Below are 17,374 nucleotides of genomic sequence, written 5' to 3' on the forward strand. Positions count from 1 at the left end.
AATCCACTTGCATGAACGCAAATGTACTTGTGGGATTTAACAGTGAGCCGAAATATATAAGTATACTTTCCCCCAACATTTATTGAACCAATGTGCATACTTTAAATTAGAACATTACAAAAGAATGTCAGGTATGATAATAATGGTCACCCTGTTAGGTATAGATACCTTCCTTACTATACAGTATATTTTTCATGCATCACTCAACATGATTTTTTAAAGTATATATTTTTATATATATAAACAACAGTTACACCACCAATGGCCTTTGTTTCGGGGGAATAAACAGTGCATCATGCTGAAAAATAACACAGCAAAGAGTAATTATTTGAAAACAAATATTTTAGGTCAACATTTGCACATTGACAAAAGTGTCCTCTGAGCATATTTTGGATAAAATGTGCTTCATATGTGATTTAAAAAAAAAAGTATATTACGATGTTTGGTTAACAGCTTCTTGTAACATGGTTATATCAGACAGTGTTCACATCTACTGGGTTTCAAACATCTCTAGAATTAGTCCACCATTTGGAATGAAATGCAAAGGAGCTTATATCCTCACAACAACAGGCCCATTTGTTATTTAACCCTTCTATATATGGATTAAAACACAAATTACAAACTGAGAAATGGACAGAAAACCCTGTAACTCTAAATATCAAAACTGTGTACACTTACTTCATGTTTAACAGATGAACCAGCAGTTGATATGTAGCATCTTCTTCTTTTCATTTCAGATTTCCATTGTAGCCATCTCTACTTAAAATACAAGCAAGTCTCCTAACTCCTGCATGTAACATGCAAGATTAGAAAGACAATAAACCTGGAGATGACAGAATATTTGTTGCTCCTCTTTGTCGCCAATCAGTGTAAAGCAAAAATCCAGAGGGATGAACATGAACTCCACTTCCTTCACATGGTCCTTCAGGCATCTTTTGTGTCTTCGTCCTGTCTACGCTCAGTCATCCGGGCACAACGTGGACACGTTGTTGAGTTGTCATAATAACAATCCCTACATAGAAAAAAAAGAGCCTTTATGGATTGAATTTATTGATGGTGTTACAGAAATAATAGAATCCGGGCTCAATAACCTCAGGCCTAGCATCCTTATACCACCCCCAAAAAAAGTACTATGTTAATCTGAAATCATATTTTGGGGATATTTCATTCAATGTCCACTTGATAAATACATAAATTCCATTTGATGCTTAATTCTGCATTGGCCAAGTGATCAGCTGCAGAATTTCCTGGATAGAACATTCGACATACCTGTGAAAGACAGCTGAGCAGTCATGGCAAACTGAGGTGTGACTGTCAAAAGGAAAGAGGATGTCTCCCTCCTTACACAACTCACACACGAACCCTTTGGCCTGGCAACGCTGCAGGAACATACATGTACGACAGAAATGTGACCAAACAATTTGGAACTGCTTTGTATTAAGAGTTTTTAGGCGTGCCTACTACAGTATTCCCTCGTTTTTTTGCGGTTTTCATTTTTCGCGTTTTTTGCGTTTTCGCGGTACACTGCGAAAAATGGGGGAATACTGGGGAAATATTTTTCACAGTATTCCCCCATGTTTTGCTGTGTACCGCAAAAAAACGAGAAAAACAGGGGAATACTGTATTTTTGTTAAATAAAAATTAGCCTAAGGTAGGAAATAGATCGAGCATTTTTTTTGTGCACTCACGTCGCAATCCAGCTTGATGTGTTTCGCAAATGTAGTGTGTACTTCTGTGAGAGAACAGCTGAGTCGTCCACTGTAGATGTCAATCAAATCTTGCAGCGAGTACATGTCGTCATTTTCCACAAAATGCTGGCGGTCCTGAAGCTAGAACCGAAACCCCAAATTTAGGTTAGCGCATGAAGGTTGCAGTACACACAGCAACCCCGGGATGCCACTGCCTTCTCGCCACAAATTGTAAAGTTAGATCCATGGTTGACCATGACCACTAGATGGAGCTGCTGTATTGGACGTGATACTGGATGGGGTGCCCACCTGCAGTAGAAGTCGAGCTTCCATTGCCTCCTTGCAGGTAATAAAATACGGTTTCATCAGTAGAATATCTTGACGAAGTTTCTGTACACACAAAATTAGTTCTGGGTCAATGACTGAAAAGAAACTAACACAAGTCATTAGTCTTAAAAGAACAACAATATCATGAATATTTCTACACAGCATTATTACGTCTGAATAGATGACTATTGTAGAGGAAAAAAAAACTAAATTTCAACATGTAATGACGCTGACCAAAATGTCCTAAAATATGAAAGAGAGCCAGCCATACATCTTTTTTATCAAATCTGAAAGTTCTCGAATAAAAGACATGCGCACTCACTCTGATCTCCACCAGTTCCTCCACAAAGTTAAAGAGCAGAGGGTTGATTTCCTTCAGCTTCAGCACAGGCCGTGGTACCATCAGTGCCAGGTAACGCAGTGAGGATCGACAAACCTAAAGGAGTAACTGAGTCAGACTTGGAATCTGAATTGTTTTTTGAGGATGTGGGAGGAATCTGGAATACCCGGAGAAAACTCACGCAAGCCCGGGAGAACACGCAAACTCCACACACACAGGAAAGTCTGGACCTGGGTTCAAACCTTTGATCGCAGAACTAATCACTTGGACCACCTGGCCGCCCCAAAACACATCATGTGCGTCTTTATTTTACCCATCTGTTGACCCGGACCACCTGACCGCCCCAAAAAACATCATGTGCGTCTTTATTTTACCCATCTGTTGACTCGAGAATAACCTCTCCAATTTGGCAACCAGATAAGGTTGTGTAATTGAATTCAAAATCCCAAGTTACAACTACTTGACCTACTTTTGGTCACACAAAAAGAAATGCTCTCGATTTGGATCGTAATCGTTCTCTACCCGGAAGAACTAACCTCATGATATAATCTCTCTTATGTGGATTGGATAAGAAATGCAAAGTAAGTGCAGGTGTGTACCTTGCGTGCTTCAAACTCCCAGTTGTGGATGACTCTTGCCGGGATGATGGCCGTGTCATTCCAGTGACACGTGCTGCAGAAATACTGGCCAGTGTAGTCACACTGTCTGGCCTCACTTGGCACACCCCCTATCAGAAGTCCAATAAATGCATTAAACTTCCTTAGTTGACTGTTTCAAGAGAAAAACAAACCAAATAAAAGAAACTTGCTGTTTTCATAGCGGAGTGGAGAAAAAAAACAACTTAAATTTCAACATGTTATGACGCTGACCAAAATGTCCTAAAATATGAAAGAGAGCCAAAAGTAGTGGTTTGATATCACTTTGTATCATATCTGTGAATTGTTTTCATGCACACGCCTACTCACTCAGTGAAATAGGTGAGCGACATTCAGCACAGCGGTAGTCTTGGCGGTCCAGGCCAATCTCGGGGCAGATGTTGAGCTCGTACTCGGACTGATGGCTGACCTTTGACCTCACACAGGGCTTTGTGATAAGGTTCATGCATTTACTATGGCATCGGTAATAGCAACCTGAAATAGAAAGCAAGTGCATGCATGCAGTGACACTAGCCCTTTTAACTCATTAGGCAGACGCCATTGACGATGACAAGAGGTCCGATTCATTTTGACTAGAAGCACTCCAAAACAGATTGGACGTCTGTCGCCGTCAATGATAGCAAATGAGTTGACTATGCCTCACCTGTGCAAGTGTACCATGTCTGAATGAGTCCCCAGATGATAGTGCTACATTTGTCACAAGTTTGTTTGACACTCTTGCTCTTTTCCTTTGAAAATCGGTGCTCTAGAACCATTCGTAAATTAGGCTCATCCTCATCGGGATCCTTTGAGACAAAGGGCCAAGAAAAATATTGTTTGAACAGCCACATTAAAAATGAAAATGTGTAGATTTCTCAAATGCAATGGCATTGGTGTTAGTAAAATCCTGCAAAAGTTGCTGACAAACTCTTGTTATACAAAATAGAGAAATGTCCACCCAAAAAGAAAATATTAATAAAATAGATCATTTTCTAAATGTTTATACTGTAGCATGTCACAACAAACAAACCCACACATTTCATTGCATTTTTTTCCCAAGCTTTTTGGGTCTTAAGTATGATTTGTGATTGAATTGAATGTCAATGTATACTACATCTGGGATTAACACACATTTTCAAAGTGGTTTTGATATGGATTATCAATAATAGTGCCCGTGCACTCTTCCTAACCTGTCATACCCTAGTCGTTCCTGTCTTCCCTCTTCTCGTCCTATTGGATTCACTGGTGTATCCCTAAGAACCCACAAACTCCTCTTGGTAAATGAAGATACTACTTTGTAACAGTGCTGATAGTTAGATAACATATGTATTGAATCATTTTTCGCTGTCCCTATTCTCTATGTTTAACCATCCTATCACACATCCCAAACCCTTTTCTGTCTAGCTGCATTTTTAAATATGATAAATTACGCCAAAGTTGATTTTTGAAACTCCCCTGTGGCACAGCCAAGCATTTCTAGCAAAATATGAATAGGACATCTAATAAATAAATAGATACATAAAGGTATACAATCTACGGCAATCAGAGTTCATCATGTAAATGTTTGATATTGAAAGAACAGACCTTCAACTCCTGCAGTTTGAGCCTAAGGTGGATTAGTTTCACAACTGTGTCCTTCTGTCTTTCAGAGTGTTCAGGCAGCTCCAGGATCAGCTTCTTGCACTCCTCAATGGCCAATTTCAATTGCTCTATGTCGGAGGCAACAAATGAGCCCTGTATCCAAAGAACAGATTGAAGATGAGTCACTAATACGCTGGGAACAATACAAACCCAAAAGACGTAAACTAGCGTCCTGTTTGAAATGGCAAAACCACAACGTGCCCTTTGTATAAATTCCAGAATTTTTGCCTCCGATCCAAATAGAGTCATATGAGCTCACAGAGCTAGAAAACCTCATATAATAACCCTTTAAAAAATGTAAGCCGTTTTAAAAGGTAAGTCTACGTCAACTGCTTGTCATGTGATGGGCTATCTGAGCTGACCATAAAAAACTGTAGATTCTGCAAAAAAAACGTCTGCTTAAATAATTGGGAGTAGACTTCTGGAGAGGAATTATTCCTCTCCAACTGTCTCCAACTAATAACCTGAACTAGACCCACTACTTACCACTGGTCTTGAAAAGTGGTCCTCAGCTAGTCCAAGATCCATAGTTCTGTCTGAATTTTGGATTAGACACCCAGAAAACAGCTCCTTCTTGGTTTCTGCAAAGGAGAACAAAATAGAAAATGTTACTTTCATACTTCCCACAATTAAATTCGTCACGCACTGCCTCACCTCGCTACTATTCTTAAACAAAAAAAGCACAATGCGTGACAAACTCTAGCGGCGTGTCATTAAAAACACCGCTCATCAAACTGTCTCTGGACTTTAAACTGTCATCTCTTTGTGCCTTTCACACTTGCTTGGTTGAAAACTGTTACGAAATCACTCATCATATAATGTCCACCATTGGCTTCAGTTTTTTTGTAAATAGGAAGTATAATATGACTTGCAATATGAAAATATTTGAAGTGAAATTGAATTGTTAGTGAACCAAGGATCCCCTAAAGTTTCCACCTGAAGTTTTTTTTTGCTGGAACTTTGGAGGATGTGAACAATTAACTCGATCTATTACGTGCAGACAACGCAGAGATCACAAATTGAATTTTATTATATCCCACCCTTAATTTTTTACCCCCGAAATGCTCATATTTTGCCATTGATGTATAATGCCAGCCCTGCAAGTCAAAAAGGATACCATCGTCAGAGCCAGCGAATGTGTCTATGAAAGTTTAACCTTGCTTTGAGCTGCCTGTCTTTTGTTATTACTGTGTCCAGAGAAAAAGTAGGAGATGGTGGCGTAATTTTTTTTTGTGTGTGATGTGTGAGATTCGATAATCGGGTAACATCGCCCAGGCCTATGACATTGCGGTCCCAAACTGAGAACAGCAAGTGGTGATAGATATTACCCTGCTGTAGGGGTGTCCTTCCCCTTTGAGGACCATCCTCTTCCTCTTCCTCTCCACGATCGAAGGGATTGAGGCGGGTTTGGCGAAATTGTGCCATTCTCTCATCATACTCCATTTCATCGGCTACATCTGAGAAAGACAGAACAGAAGACCATGGACAGCATGAGTGTCATGTTGTGCATTAGAAATGTGATGATGGAAAAAAATATATATATATTTATATATAAATTTGGCTAACCCTCTGGAATGTGAAAGGGAAGAAGGAGCCTAAAAATTTAATGTTCAAAAGCAATGGCAGTACAAGGCATTGCAGTTTGGGTCAACAAATGACCAAAAAAAGACAATATCACTCAAAACTCTGCGTTATCTTAACTAAGTTGCTAATGCTCTTGCTTTGAATCTAATTATATATACAGAAAGAATGTACAGCTGCATAATCAAAGAATTTGAATTTTAGCATGCATGGTGAAATACTGGTTGAAATGAATTGAAATTTGCGGCGCATGTCAACAAGAAAAACGAAAGGCTACATAGCTAACAGTCATGTTTGGGTGCTTCATTATTAGGTCAGTAAAAAGATCGCAGTGGCCTATCGTTAGTTAAGATAGCTTTTGTCTTACTTGTCATTGAGTCGGCGCTTCCTAATTATGTTATATGTTAACGCATGAGATAATTAATGAGTAGTTCTTCTTGTGTCTATTGTGGCTTCATCACCAACAACCCGACGAAGTTCATGAAATTGACATGCAAAACAAGCTACACTTCCGGTGGATATTTTCAGAGCTTAACTAATTACAAAATTACTTTGTGATCACAGACAGAAGAGAGGAAGAAAATACTTATAATACACATTCAACATTTAAATTTTGAATCAATATGATAATATGTCTATCTCTTGCACCATTTTTCACTTCAGTGTAGTAGTTGGTGTTTTAGTTTGAAAAAAAACTTTGCCTTCCAACAGCCAGTTTCCTTTATTTGGACCACTGATACATTTTTCTTCCGCGACAGTAGCTCTCAATAGATAAAATAATCGAATTATAATTTATAGAAACTGGGAACAGTGGGGACATTGAGCGACATTACCACATTGTAGAACATGGAGTTAATGGGATGATAATATTTTCAAAATTGCATTGACATTGTGTCTGATCAATGATCTCTGCCATCCCTCCCAATCGAAATGGATTGGACGTTTAGCCACCAAAACATGATTATTCAATGCAATCTTCCTAATTCAATTTGATTTCATTTGATCTCTATCACTGGGTACCCAATGGTGCAGTTGTTCTTTCGGCTGACTTGTGTGAGGGCAGCATGGGTTTGATTCCCAGCTGTTGACGGTGTGATTATATTAGTAATGTTAAAACTTTGTATTTGATTTTTCACTTGGTTTGTATGAAAGGACATTTTGTCCCCCATCAATGACGGCGCATAGTGAAAAGAGTCTCTGTCTCAAGTTGCCTGAGACTTTCAAAATGCTGTTTTTGGGTCCAAAGCATGCGTTCAACTGCTGACAGTAGATAGAGCATGGCCCTTCTCTTCATCAAATGTCCCCCAGGCAAAGAAACCTAGTTTAATCAAGCATCGACCACACTGTGCCACGGCTTAATCGACTAAACCATGTTTTAATATGGGAAATAATGCAATAGCATACCCTTGCTTAAGAGGATCTCACAGTTGTTATGGGCTATTAAAGAAAATATATGTGCCTCTTAACTGTTGCATTAGCCTGACAGTTGAATTTATACACTTGTGCTTGACTTCTGCACTGCTGTTATATCGATTTGCATGATTGTATCTCGCGGGGAAATGCATATTTTAGATATGAAGTATTGGTGTGTCTGTGACACAGTTCTGAGATTCAACCTTGGAATTTTAGCCCCATTTGCATGTTCTTGATGAACTGTCAAGTCAGTCAGTTTGTCCAACTGATGACCAATCCAGGGTGCAGGCTTTCTTAATGTCAGCTGGGTAAAAGGCAAGGGCATGCCTGGGGACCTGTTTTTTTAATTTGTTCCTCACACGTTTTTTATTCCTTAGCTTTAAAATAGCCTTTTGTTTTACATGGTATTTGCGTAACCCCCCGGGGAGTTTTAACCCAAGATGATGGACACAAATAACTGTTTTGTTTTGTGTCACGGATCACCATGATCTTGTGTGAGGTTATTATTTGTATAGTTAAACTGTGAATAATTTTCTTGGCAGTCAACAGAGCTGCTCTGTGCGACTAAAAGAACAACACAGTACTGCTCCTCTAGGTCAAATTACTACAAAAAGATTCAATTTCAAATCTATGTGCTTTTTCTTTTGTTACTTACAAATAAAGTTAGCTTTAAATCAGTGGCTGAGCTATTAGTCGAACTGTATAAAACTGCAATAATGTCATTGATTGTTCATCTCTGGTTTAAATTTGAATGTATTAGTCAGATTATAATTTATAACAAATATTTTATTGGAGTAATGCTTCAATTTTTTTTATTTAATCCGATGGAAATTCCCTTCCTTTCAAAGCATGTATTGAAAACTGGCACGGCATTTGATCATGGGTTCTGTAAAAAAAAAGAATTTGAAACGCTTCACTTGTGTCATACATCAATGGTGCCTCTATCTGATGAGAAAAGAGGGTGTGTTCCATTATCTAAGGTACAAACTGTATGTAATATTTTTGAGAAAAGGTCAATGCTCCAAGCATATAAGTAGTAAAAGCCTTTTACTGTCATGAATGACAACAATTCATGAATCAAATATACTACATAATGTACTAGATCAGTGTATCTATCCTGTACATGGAAAAACAAGTATGTGTCGACAAATGACTTTATAAGGCAAAGTTCACAATACAGGTAAATTCAGATTTTCATAACCATACCTATAAATAGTATCTTGTATTTTTTTTTGCCTACGCACTTTGGTCGTCATTGTTTTTCGCGTCACTCCGCAGATGCATTTTATTTTGTGTGTAATGTGAACTACAACACGAAAAGATCAGACGTTTTTTCATTCATTCATCTTCCATACCGCCCATCCTCGAAAGGGTTGTTGGAGCTTAATCTCATCAGGCAAAAGGCGGACCAAAAAATAATAATAATAAATTGGCCATCGTGCCCTACAGCATTAACATCACCCAAATACTGTTTTTACAGTCACAGTTTATTTCATGGTTTGGCTGCCCTGAAAAATACTCAGATGACACTTATTATGTTTTGGGGATTTTTCTTTTCACGTTTCTAATAAAATGCTTGCTTTGAAATGGACATCTGTCGCCGATACTGACAGCCAGTTAGGAAAAGTGTATGCAAGTCTTTAAGCGTGGTCTGTTTCCAGCTCAATTTATCCTGAGATGCCCACTGACGTCTGGGAGTCATTGAGTTCCACCTGGGGCATCACCACTGGCTGCAAATGAAGACTATATACAGTGCTGTGTTAGTTGCTATGAAAATAGAACAAGACAAAAGCTTAAGGCACATAGCACATGATCGAAGTGGAAGTGCTTCTTGAAAGCACGATTGTACTTTGAGTTAAAAGAGGCACGTTGCTTCGGGTGAAAGGGTGGTCGTGGTTTGAAGAAAATCAAACCTTTCTAAGGAAATGCTGCTGGCAAAATGGATGGAACAAGAGCCTCTTGATCCAGACGTCAATGTGTGATCGTAAGCTGTCCTTGCCAAGAAGTGCCCCCATCTATCTACTGACTGTGATTTTTGAACTGGGGGCCCTGGCAGGGAAATATCGTGTTTCAGAGCCCTTGGTGGTGACAAATTCAAATGTTTTGGACGTCTGTCGCCACCAGTGGCAGCCAAGAAGTTAGTTTACGACAAGCTCTTGAAGATAGCAACAACATTAACTGTTTTGTCCAAAGTTGATTTAGTAACAGTTAGTTCAAGAGATTGGAGTTCTATTACAATGAACAATATAGTAAATTTATATTGAAAAATGAAAATGGATAGGTTTCTTTGTCATTTTAGATGTACCGGTAGATCAGATTTGTATCGAATCAAATGAAATATTTGAAGTTGTGCAATGAAAAGTCATCATAAGAGATTGCATAAAAAAAAGTTATACACAAGATTTCATTCATGTATTAATTTTCAATTTAGCTTATCATCACACTCATCTTCTTAATTGTTTATGTATGCATTCATTAGTTTTCAAGGGTGCTGGAGCCTAGCTGATTTCGAGCGAAAGGCAGACCACAGCCTAAACTGGTCAGCTGCCAGGCATAGCTTGATGGTTTAATTCATATTAAATTAAAGATCCTCCAAAAAATGTACTAATTAGCTAATTGCTCTTGTGTTGGACCCTTTTTTTAGACAAATGACTGAAATTTACACACAGGAAATTTATGACGTGGTCTCTTTATTTGAGACCAAGTGACAATATACAAATGATTACATTCAGAACAGGATTACATTTGATCCATACAAAGTCAATGTAAACGTTTGGCTTGGCATATGAGATGTACACACTGACTGAAGTCCTTAATTATAACCACAGCTTTCACATAGCGTTGGCTCTACATTATAGTAATCTTAAATAAATACAATTATGTACTTGACACATATTCACAAAACACTACAGACAAATAGTGGCTGAACAGCACGCAACTAAGTATTCAGCAGCAAATACACTTGCGTCTTTCTTTCCAGTAGTCGTAGGAGTGCATTAAAGACCCTGTAAAGCAGAAATGAAAGTCTCTTAAATTCGGCACATGACAGAGAAGTGTATGTATTAACATGGAAGCAATGAAACAGTCGATAAAGACATATTTCAGCAGAGTTCATGCACACAGATGTTGAATATAAATTGATCTCTTGACCAATGTATGCTAAGTTCTTCATGCCTTTTTTCAGAGAAGTGTCTGTGTAAAAAAAATGAAACTAGAAAATAAGGTTGACGATATGTATCATTTGCATGTGTAAATTTAAGTATTAATGAAAAAAAATCAATATTGTACTTGTATTTGATCATGCAGACAATTTATACATTTTTTAAAAATGTATATCGTTTTCCGAGCCTCCTTGCATTAAATTCAACTCAAATGAACTCAAGAATTGAAAAACATATAGCACATTTAGAACAATACTTGTCAACTTAAAATAAAATCTTTAAATCCAAACATTAATTACTATACGTGAAAGTGAAGCCTTTCAGACTAGCAAATAAGCATCATCTGGAGGTAGGTATAAGTAAATCATCATAACAACACAAAGTTAAGGGATGCGTCATGCACCAAAATAAAGTTGAGATTGTGAAGATTTGCGCGGATATTAAGTTCCAGTGGTTGACTCAACTTACATTACAGAAACAGAGACTCTCCATGCTTTGCTTTCTCATTACCAAACAAAATAAATCCGTTTTTTTTCAAAGTTTCAATCCCTGATGGGCTCTGAACTTCTGCCCGTGCTTGCATGGTTTTTCTTCAGGTACTCTGGTTTCCTCCTACATCCCCAAAACGTGCATGCTAGGCTGGTTGAACACTCCAAATTGTCCCCAAGTGCGAATGAATTATCTGTATGTGCCCTACGATTGGCTGGCAACCCTTGCCCACTGCCCAGAGTTTGCTGGGATAGGCTCCAGCACCCCCTCGACCATTGATAAAGGAATGAATGTGATCAATGTCAAAAATGTGCACATGACTGTTGATAATGATGTTCCTCAAACAAATTCAATTCAACCCAGTTCAATGTTTTGTTGTTTTAGGGTAGTAGGAATCATTGTGTGACCAACGTGGAATGGAGGAGTTTCCATTCAATAAAAGATGAAAGTTGCGAGTCATGTGCCATCAGTCTCATTGCCTGAACATGTGCGTCCAAGTGACTTGTCACAAAGACGTGCATTTGGCTAAACGGGTGTATCAGATTGCTTTTCATGGGCATCACTAAATAAACACAGTTGAGCTTCTGCTGAAACAAACACAAATTGAAAGGCCAATAACTATAAGAAATGTTGAGTTTAAAAATAGTTGATGCCGGTAGTTTTCCACAAAATTGCATTTGGTTGAGACAAAAAGAAGCCCTAATTGAGCAAATGCTATTTTTGTGGCGGACAAATAGCACAGTGTGAAAAGAGCTTCTAATGAAGTACCTTATTTATTTCCCCAATAAGTGCTTGTATGATTAAATTTAAGTTTTTTTTTTTTTACTTTAACCATTTATTTGTCATAGTAGTATCAAATTAGGGTATAATAATGGGAATTGGAGCATAATTTAGGGGATTGGAAAACACCTTTATAAAAAGCATCCCTGGGGAAACAATTTTGTTTAATGAATTGAAAGAAAACAAAATTTAATATTTTTTTAAGTGTGAAACTGTAGAAAAATGTAAATAAAAGCCAGTATTTCATATTAAAGGTATGGCAATGGGAAGTGGGGCTAAGTGGTTGCCAGAATTGTTAACTCTGGCTTAAAAATAGTAGGTCTATAAACAAACAGTCAAGTAGTAAAAAATTACAGAGTAGTATGAGAATGGCTATCACTTGAATTCCTTACTGTATAAATTGAGGAATTCTTTGATGAATTCACAGCGAGTTCAAGTCGGCCATCCTGATAAGAATAAAAAAATAAAATACAGAAAATATTGTCAACTTGTTGTCCAGAAACCTGTGTTTTGTGAGTTAAAGATCAAAATACAATCTAAGTACAGATTTTGTGCTGCATTGTTGTGTTAAAACATATCCAGTCAGCATTTTATTTGGGGAGCATAAGTGCATAGTAGACCCCGCTACTCAAGCCAGATCAGGATTTCCTGTTCCGAACAGAATCCAACCAGTTGGCTGGGAGGTGGTAGGTCTTCCCGTCTTTCAAATTCGGCATCACGCACCGAAGAAGAAGCTGCACAAGAGGAGCTCTTGTAGAGTTTTGCGCAGCTCCTGGCTCCTGTAGGCGTAGATGAGAGGGTCTATGAGCGAGTTGCAGATGATGAGGATGAGGAAGAGGTTAAAGTTCCGGAAAAAGCAGTTGCAGAAGGGGCTGGTGGGGCAGGTGAGGATGAGAATCAGGTGCAGGAAGAAGGGTCCCCAGCACACGATGAAGACGCCCAGCAGAATGGTGAGTGTGATGGCGCCCTTCCTGCTGGTGGACGGGCGCCGCTTGTTGCGAAAGTTGACGGCGATGCTGCGCGAGTGGATGTGCGCCAGCAGGAACATGTGCAGGTAGAGGACGGCGTTGAAGAGCAGGCTGGAGCAGAAGAAGGTGACCAGGCAGACGATGACGGCGTTGTCCGTGTGATAGACGATGAAGAAGATGCTGGATGTGATGCTGGCCAGCCACACGGCCACGATGATGCCCACGGCGCGCTGCGTGGTCATGATGCTGTGGTAGCGCAAGGCGTAGAAGATGGTGACGTAGCGGTCGGCCGCGATGGTGCTGAGGAAGGACAGCGACGACACCACCGAGCTGCAGATCATCACGTCGATGATGTTGTCCAGGTGGCGCAGCATGCCCGGTTGCACGTCCATCAGGCCGTGGTCGTGCAGGAGCATGACGATGGTCTCCACCACGTTGCTGACGCTCACCAGCATGTCGGATGCGGCCAGGCAGCAGATGAAGTAGTACATGGGCGAGTGAAGGTTGCGGTTCTTGATGATGGCCACGATGACCAGGATGTTCTCCACCAGGCTGATGAGGCCCAGTGACAGGAAGAGCTCCTGCGGGATGCGCAGCTGGAAGCAACCCACCGAGTTGGGTTCGCTGAAGCTAGAGTTGGTCTCATTGTCTTGCAGGTAGTCGCTCGAGTAGTCGTGGTGCATGAAGAACTGGGAACTGTTGGAAAACTCCATCGGTCCTGAAGTTGGAAACAGTCGTCGTCAAAGAAAGGAAAAGATACAACAGGAAAAAAAATATTATTGCTTGCGATTTGTTTTATGGAGGTCAGAAAAAAAAATCCAAGTCCTTAGAATTTGTCTGTCAACAATAATAATTCCATGGCTATTTATCCTTCATGAAATCAGACTGATGATATTTTGTGTTAAATTGAATTAACATGAAATTGGCGACCGTCTACTTTTGGCTGGCAAAGCCATTATAAATATAATCATTGAAATCTTTATCTAATTACACAGTGACTGTCAGGATTAATCGATAGTGCGTGGATGTCTCAAGATTTTAAATTCCTAAATAATGACAACAGCCATTAATCATCACGAGTCAATGTGTTGAACCCATTTTCATTAGATGATAGCGCTTTTTAATCCCAAACATTCCACGGGCCAACACGCAGTACGAATGAAGGGAGGTAGGGATGGATAGTAAGTACAAAGGATGGCCACGGACATGACCAACAGATAACATCATCTAAGCCAAACCAAGCGCAGTAACAATGGTGATGTGACATGTGAATGTGGCAAATTTGTAGGGAATGAGAGAAGTCACTTTGATTTGCAGCAAATTAAATTCCTGTGCTCAATGTAAACCGCCCGCTTTCAAATGTGCATGCACGTGTTGTGTAAATCACTGAATATAGAGCCCTTAAAGTCAATATTGTAACAGTGGAAAAAAACATATTAAGAGTCAAATTGCTCAAAATATTCTGGGAAGGTAAAGATTTGACTTAAAAAGCTGTTATTGTCTGATGAGGCCCAAGTAGAACCGCAAAATCCTTGCTTAGGTTGGTTGTTTTTCTTCATCTTTTTACAGCGGAAATAAAGAACAATTGCAAATACACCAAACTAGACTACAGGTGTGAATTAAATGAAGAGTACGTAAAGGTTGGCAGGTGTGACTCCCATTTAACAGGAGTTTGTATGTAATTTATAATTATAAATGGAGTCACATTATAAGTTATTAACTGATGTGCAAGCCTTCAAACACTCCAGATAAATATCAATATTTACACATATTGTCTCTGGTGTTTTTTTTTCGGATGACAGTGATGTTATCACTATAAAATCCTATAGGGCCGTAACATTACCATGACTGTAGTAATGCTAGAAACGTTAATAATTACCGCATTCTTTGGACTAAATATCGCACTGAAATATAAGTCGCATTTTTGGGAGGGCGTTTTTTTTAATATTTGATCAGAAACCAAGAACAAACATATGTCAAACTAACAATACTAAAATGGACCACAATAGGCTAATTAACCATGTGTAAACATAACGTTAACATGTTTCAGAACTACAATAAAACCCTCTCACCTGCAAGGTACAAACTAATTGGGTGCAAGAGAAAATCTTCTAGATGAAGCGATAGCTAAAAAGGCAAACTTGATGGTGAAAAAAAAATCACATGACAGACTATCTATCGTAAATAACACTAAAATAGGGTGTTGCCTTGTTTTAAATGGTCACAAATATTGGCATATTTTGAATGAAACTTTGACTCCCAAATTACAGCACAAAATGTGTAATATTTAGCCTACAACAAGAATTAAAATGTTTGGAAGAGTTGGCTGTTTAAATTACAAAAGTAGCACCTATAAAGTCAAATTTGATGGATGGTGAAACAACAATAAGGGGTTAGTACCAAAATAATAAATTTGTTAATGCAATAATATTGAACAAAAAAGGTTTTTTTTTTCTTCAAACATGGAAGCAAAAATGTTGAAATCTACCTAAGACAGGAATGTACAGTCATTACACTATTGTATGAAAATAAAAGGCAGATAAACGTACCACAATCTGGGTGAAAACTGCGTCTCCTCGGCTTGTTTATGGTTGCAAGCAGACAAACAGCAACATCCAGAACATGTTCTTTTCCCAAATCATGTTTTTTGCCTTGGGCATGCTGAAGGCCCCTGTCCCGTCTAACAAGAGAGCTTCTTTACAGGATGGATGTTATGTGAGTGTTGTGATAAGAGTACTGTACTTGGAGAGAGAAGAAATGTCAGGCTCGACTGGCTCCTCCTTGTATAACAACGTAAGTAGCAGGCCCCGCAGTGGTGATGAAGAAGGAAAATATTGACGGTGTCAGAACACACTTAAGGGTAGTAGATAAGCAATAATTACATTTTGGACTCCTAGCTGAGAATAAAACTCTAGTAGCAGTGCCATGAGATACACCTTTAATTGGTTCCGAGAGCATGCTCATAACAAATTACCTACTTGCTCATAGCTTGTTTTGAAAGTTTTTGCAGCCTATATAAATTGTAAGCAACAATCATTGACGCGCAACCCGGTGGGTGAGTGTTTAGTGTCGGCCTCACAGTTCTGGGGTTGAGGGTTCGATCGCAGGTGGGTCCTCACTGTGTGGAGTTTGCGTGTTTTCCCTGAGCTTTTCTTCGGGTTCTCTGGTTTCCTTCCACATCCCCAAAACATGCTTGTAGGCTGGTTGAGCACTCTAAATTGTGTCATAAGCACAATGACATGTTTAGAAATGGTCTTGTATATATTGACATATACTAGTGTTGCACCGATACAGACAATACTGATATCAGTACCCATACAAAACCAAAAGGATGTCATTGGTATCGCAGAGTACTACGAAAACTAACGCCACAGAACATCTTCGAGATTTAGTTTCCAACAACCCGTTGTTCAATACAAGAATGCTGCCATTAAACATGGATCGTCTGCTACACGTCTCCACATGATGATAGACATCTAAGTTGTGTGTAAGCATCTTTCTTCTGGGAATTTAAATGAGTTTATCACTAGTGGACGTCAATTCCATTTGAAGGGGGTAGCTGGCGGCATACTTGGAAAATAGATTTTGACGAGTACACATTGCGCACCATTACTTTTCATAATTTCCCGATAACATCGTTTTGTTGCGAATTGAAATTAGTTTATCATAAGTGGGCGTCCAATCCATTTGTAGTGGGAGGGTGGCAGAGAACGAATGTTCCAATAACCAAGACTAATGCTGTACTAACTACTACATGCCTTGCAGGATGGAGTAATGATATCTCCTTGATTGAGAGTTGAAGTCTTCCATGACCACCAGAATAGTCCAGTTGCGATTAATTCAATAGCAATTGTGATATTAGTAGGGATTGATTGCAATAAAGCTGTACGGTAGCATTGGCGACGTTAGTGCTAAAACCTTCCCACTCAGCTGCTTTTGATGACTGCTTATCAAGAGCTTTCTAAAGTGCATATAGATCACATTAACAGTCCTCAAAGCCTCCAGCCATAGCTCCAGATGAGCGGAGAACATTGATGTCATTTATAGTCTTGCATCCTGTATCTCTTCTTTACCATACGAACTTTGCCTTGAGACAGATAATACATTGGAAGCTGATCTTTTAATCAAGTTTATGAAGAGGCCAGAATTCGAGTGAATTGCCCTTAAGTCGAATCATGTAGGTAGTTATTATAAAGTTGGCTCAAGATGTTTTACAGAACAGTAGGGCCATGTCAGTCTCCATTTGACAAGATATAAACCACGGGAGCAGATTCGTGATTTGCATCAGGCTAGTTTAGCATCAGAGGAGACAGAGGGAATTCCTGGACTATATAGAATTGCCTATTTTGCG

At 39.1% G+C, this 17,374-nt stretch overlaps 2 protein-coding genes across 2 annotated transcripts; both read right to left on the bottom strand.

Moving 5' to 3' along the window:
• Positions 1-61: 61 nt before the first annotated feature.
• On the bottom strand, positions 62-6,726 carry def8 (differentially expressed in FDCP 8 homolog). Its single transcript, XM_077623250.1, has 12 exons — positions 6,580-6,726; positions 5,960-6,088; positions 5,118-5,212; positions 4,575-4,724; positions 3,655-3,796; positions 3,321-3,485; positions 2,955-3,082; positions 2,338-2,451; positions 1,998-2,078; positions 1,689-1,829; positions 1,270-1,379; positions 62-1,012 (listed from the first exon to the last, which is right to left on the bottom strand). Exons 1-12 carry the CDS (start codon positions 6,584-6,586, stop codon positions 925-927), a joined length of 1,350 nt encoding a protein of 449 aa, XP_077479376.1. The 5' UTR covers positions 6,587-6,726; the 3' UTR covers positions 62-924.
• Positions 6,727-12,770: 6,044 nt separating this feature from the next.
• On the bottom strand, positions 12,771-16,082 carry mc1r (melanocortin 1 receptor). Its single transcript, XM_077590819.1, has 2 exons — positions 15,573-16,082; positions 12,771-13,741 (listed from the first exon to the last, which is right to left on the bottom strand). Exon 2 carries the CDS (start codon positions 13,734-13,736, stop codon positions 12,771-12,773), a length of 966 nt encoding a protein of 321 aa, XP_077446945.1. The 5' UTR covers positions 13,737-13,741; positions 15,573-16,082.
• Positions 16,083-17,374: the final 1,292 nt, after the last annotated feature.

Source organism: Stigmatopora argus, chromosome 2, assembly GCF_051989625.1.
Source record: "Stigmatopora argus isolate UIUO_Sarg chromosome 2, RoL_Sarg_1.0, whole genome shotgun sequence".
NCBI lineage: Eukaryota > Metazoa > Chordata > Actinopteri > Syngnathiformes > Syngnathidae > Stigmatopora > Stigmatopora argus.

Coding starts and splice junctions, on each gene's coding strand:
- mc1r (XM_077590819.1), bottom strand. CDS start 13,736: ATGGAGTTTTCCAACAGTTCCCAGTTCTTCATGCACCACGACTACTCG.
- def8 (XM_077623250.1), bottom strand. Junction 4,725..5,117: donor ACCACTTTTCAAGACCAGTG/GTAAGTAGTGGG, acceptor CTTTGGATACAG/GGCTCATTTGTTGCCTCCGA. Junction 3,797..4,574: donor TCAAACTGCAGGAGTTGAAG/GTCTGTTCTTTC, acceptor TTTGTCTCAAAG/GATCCCGATGAGGATGAGCC.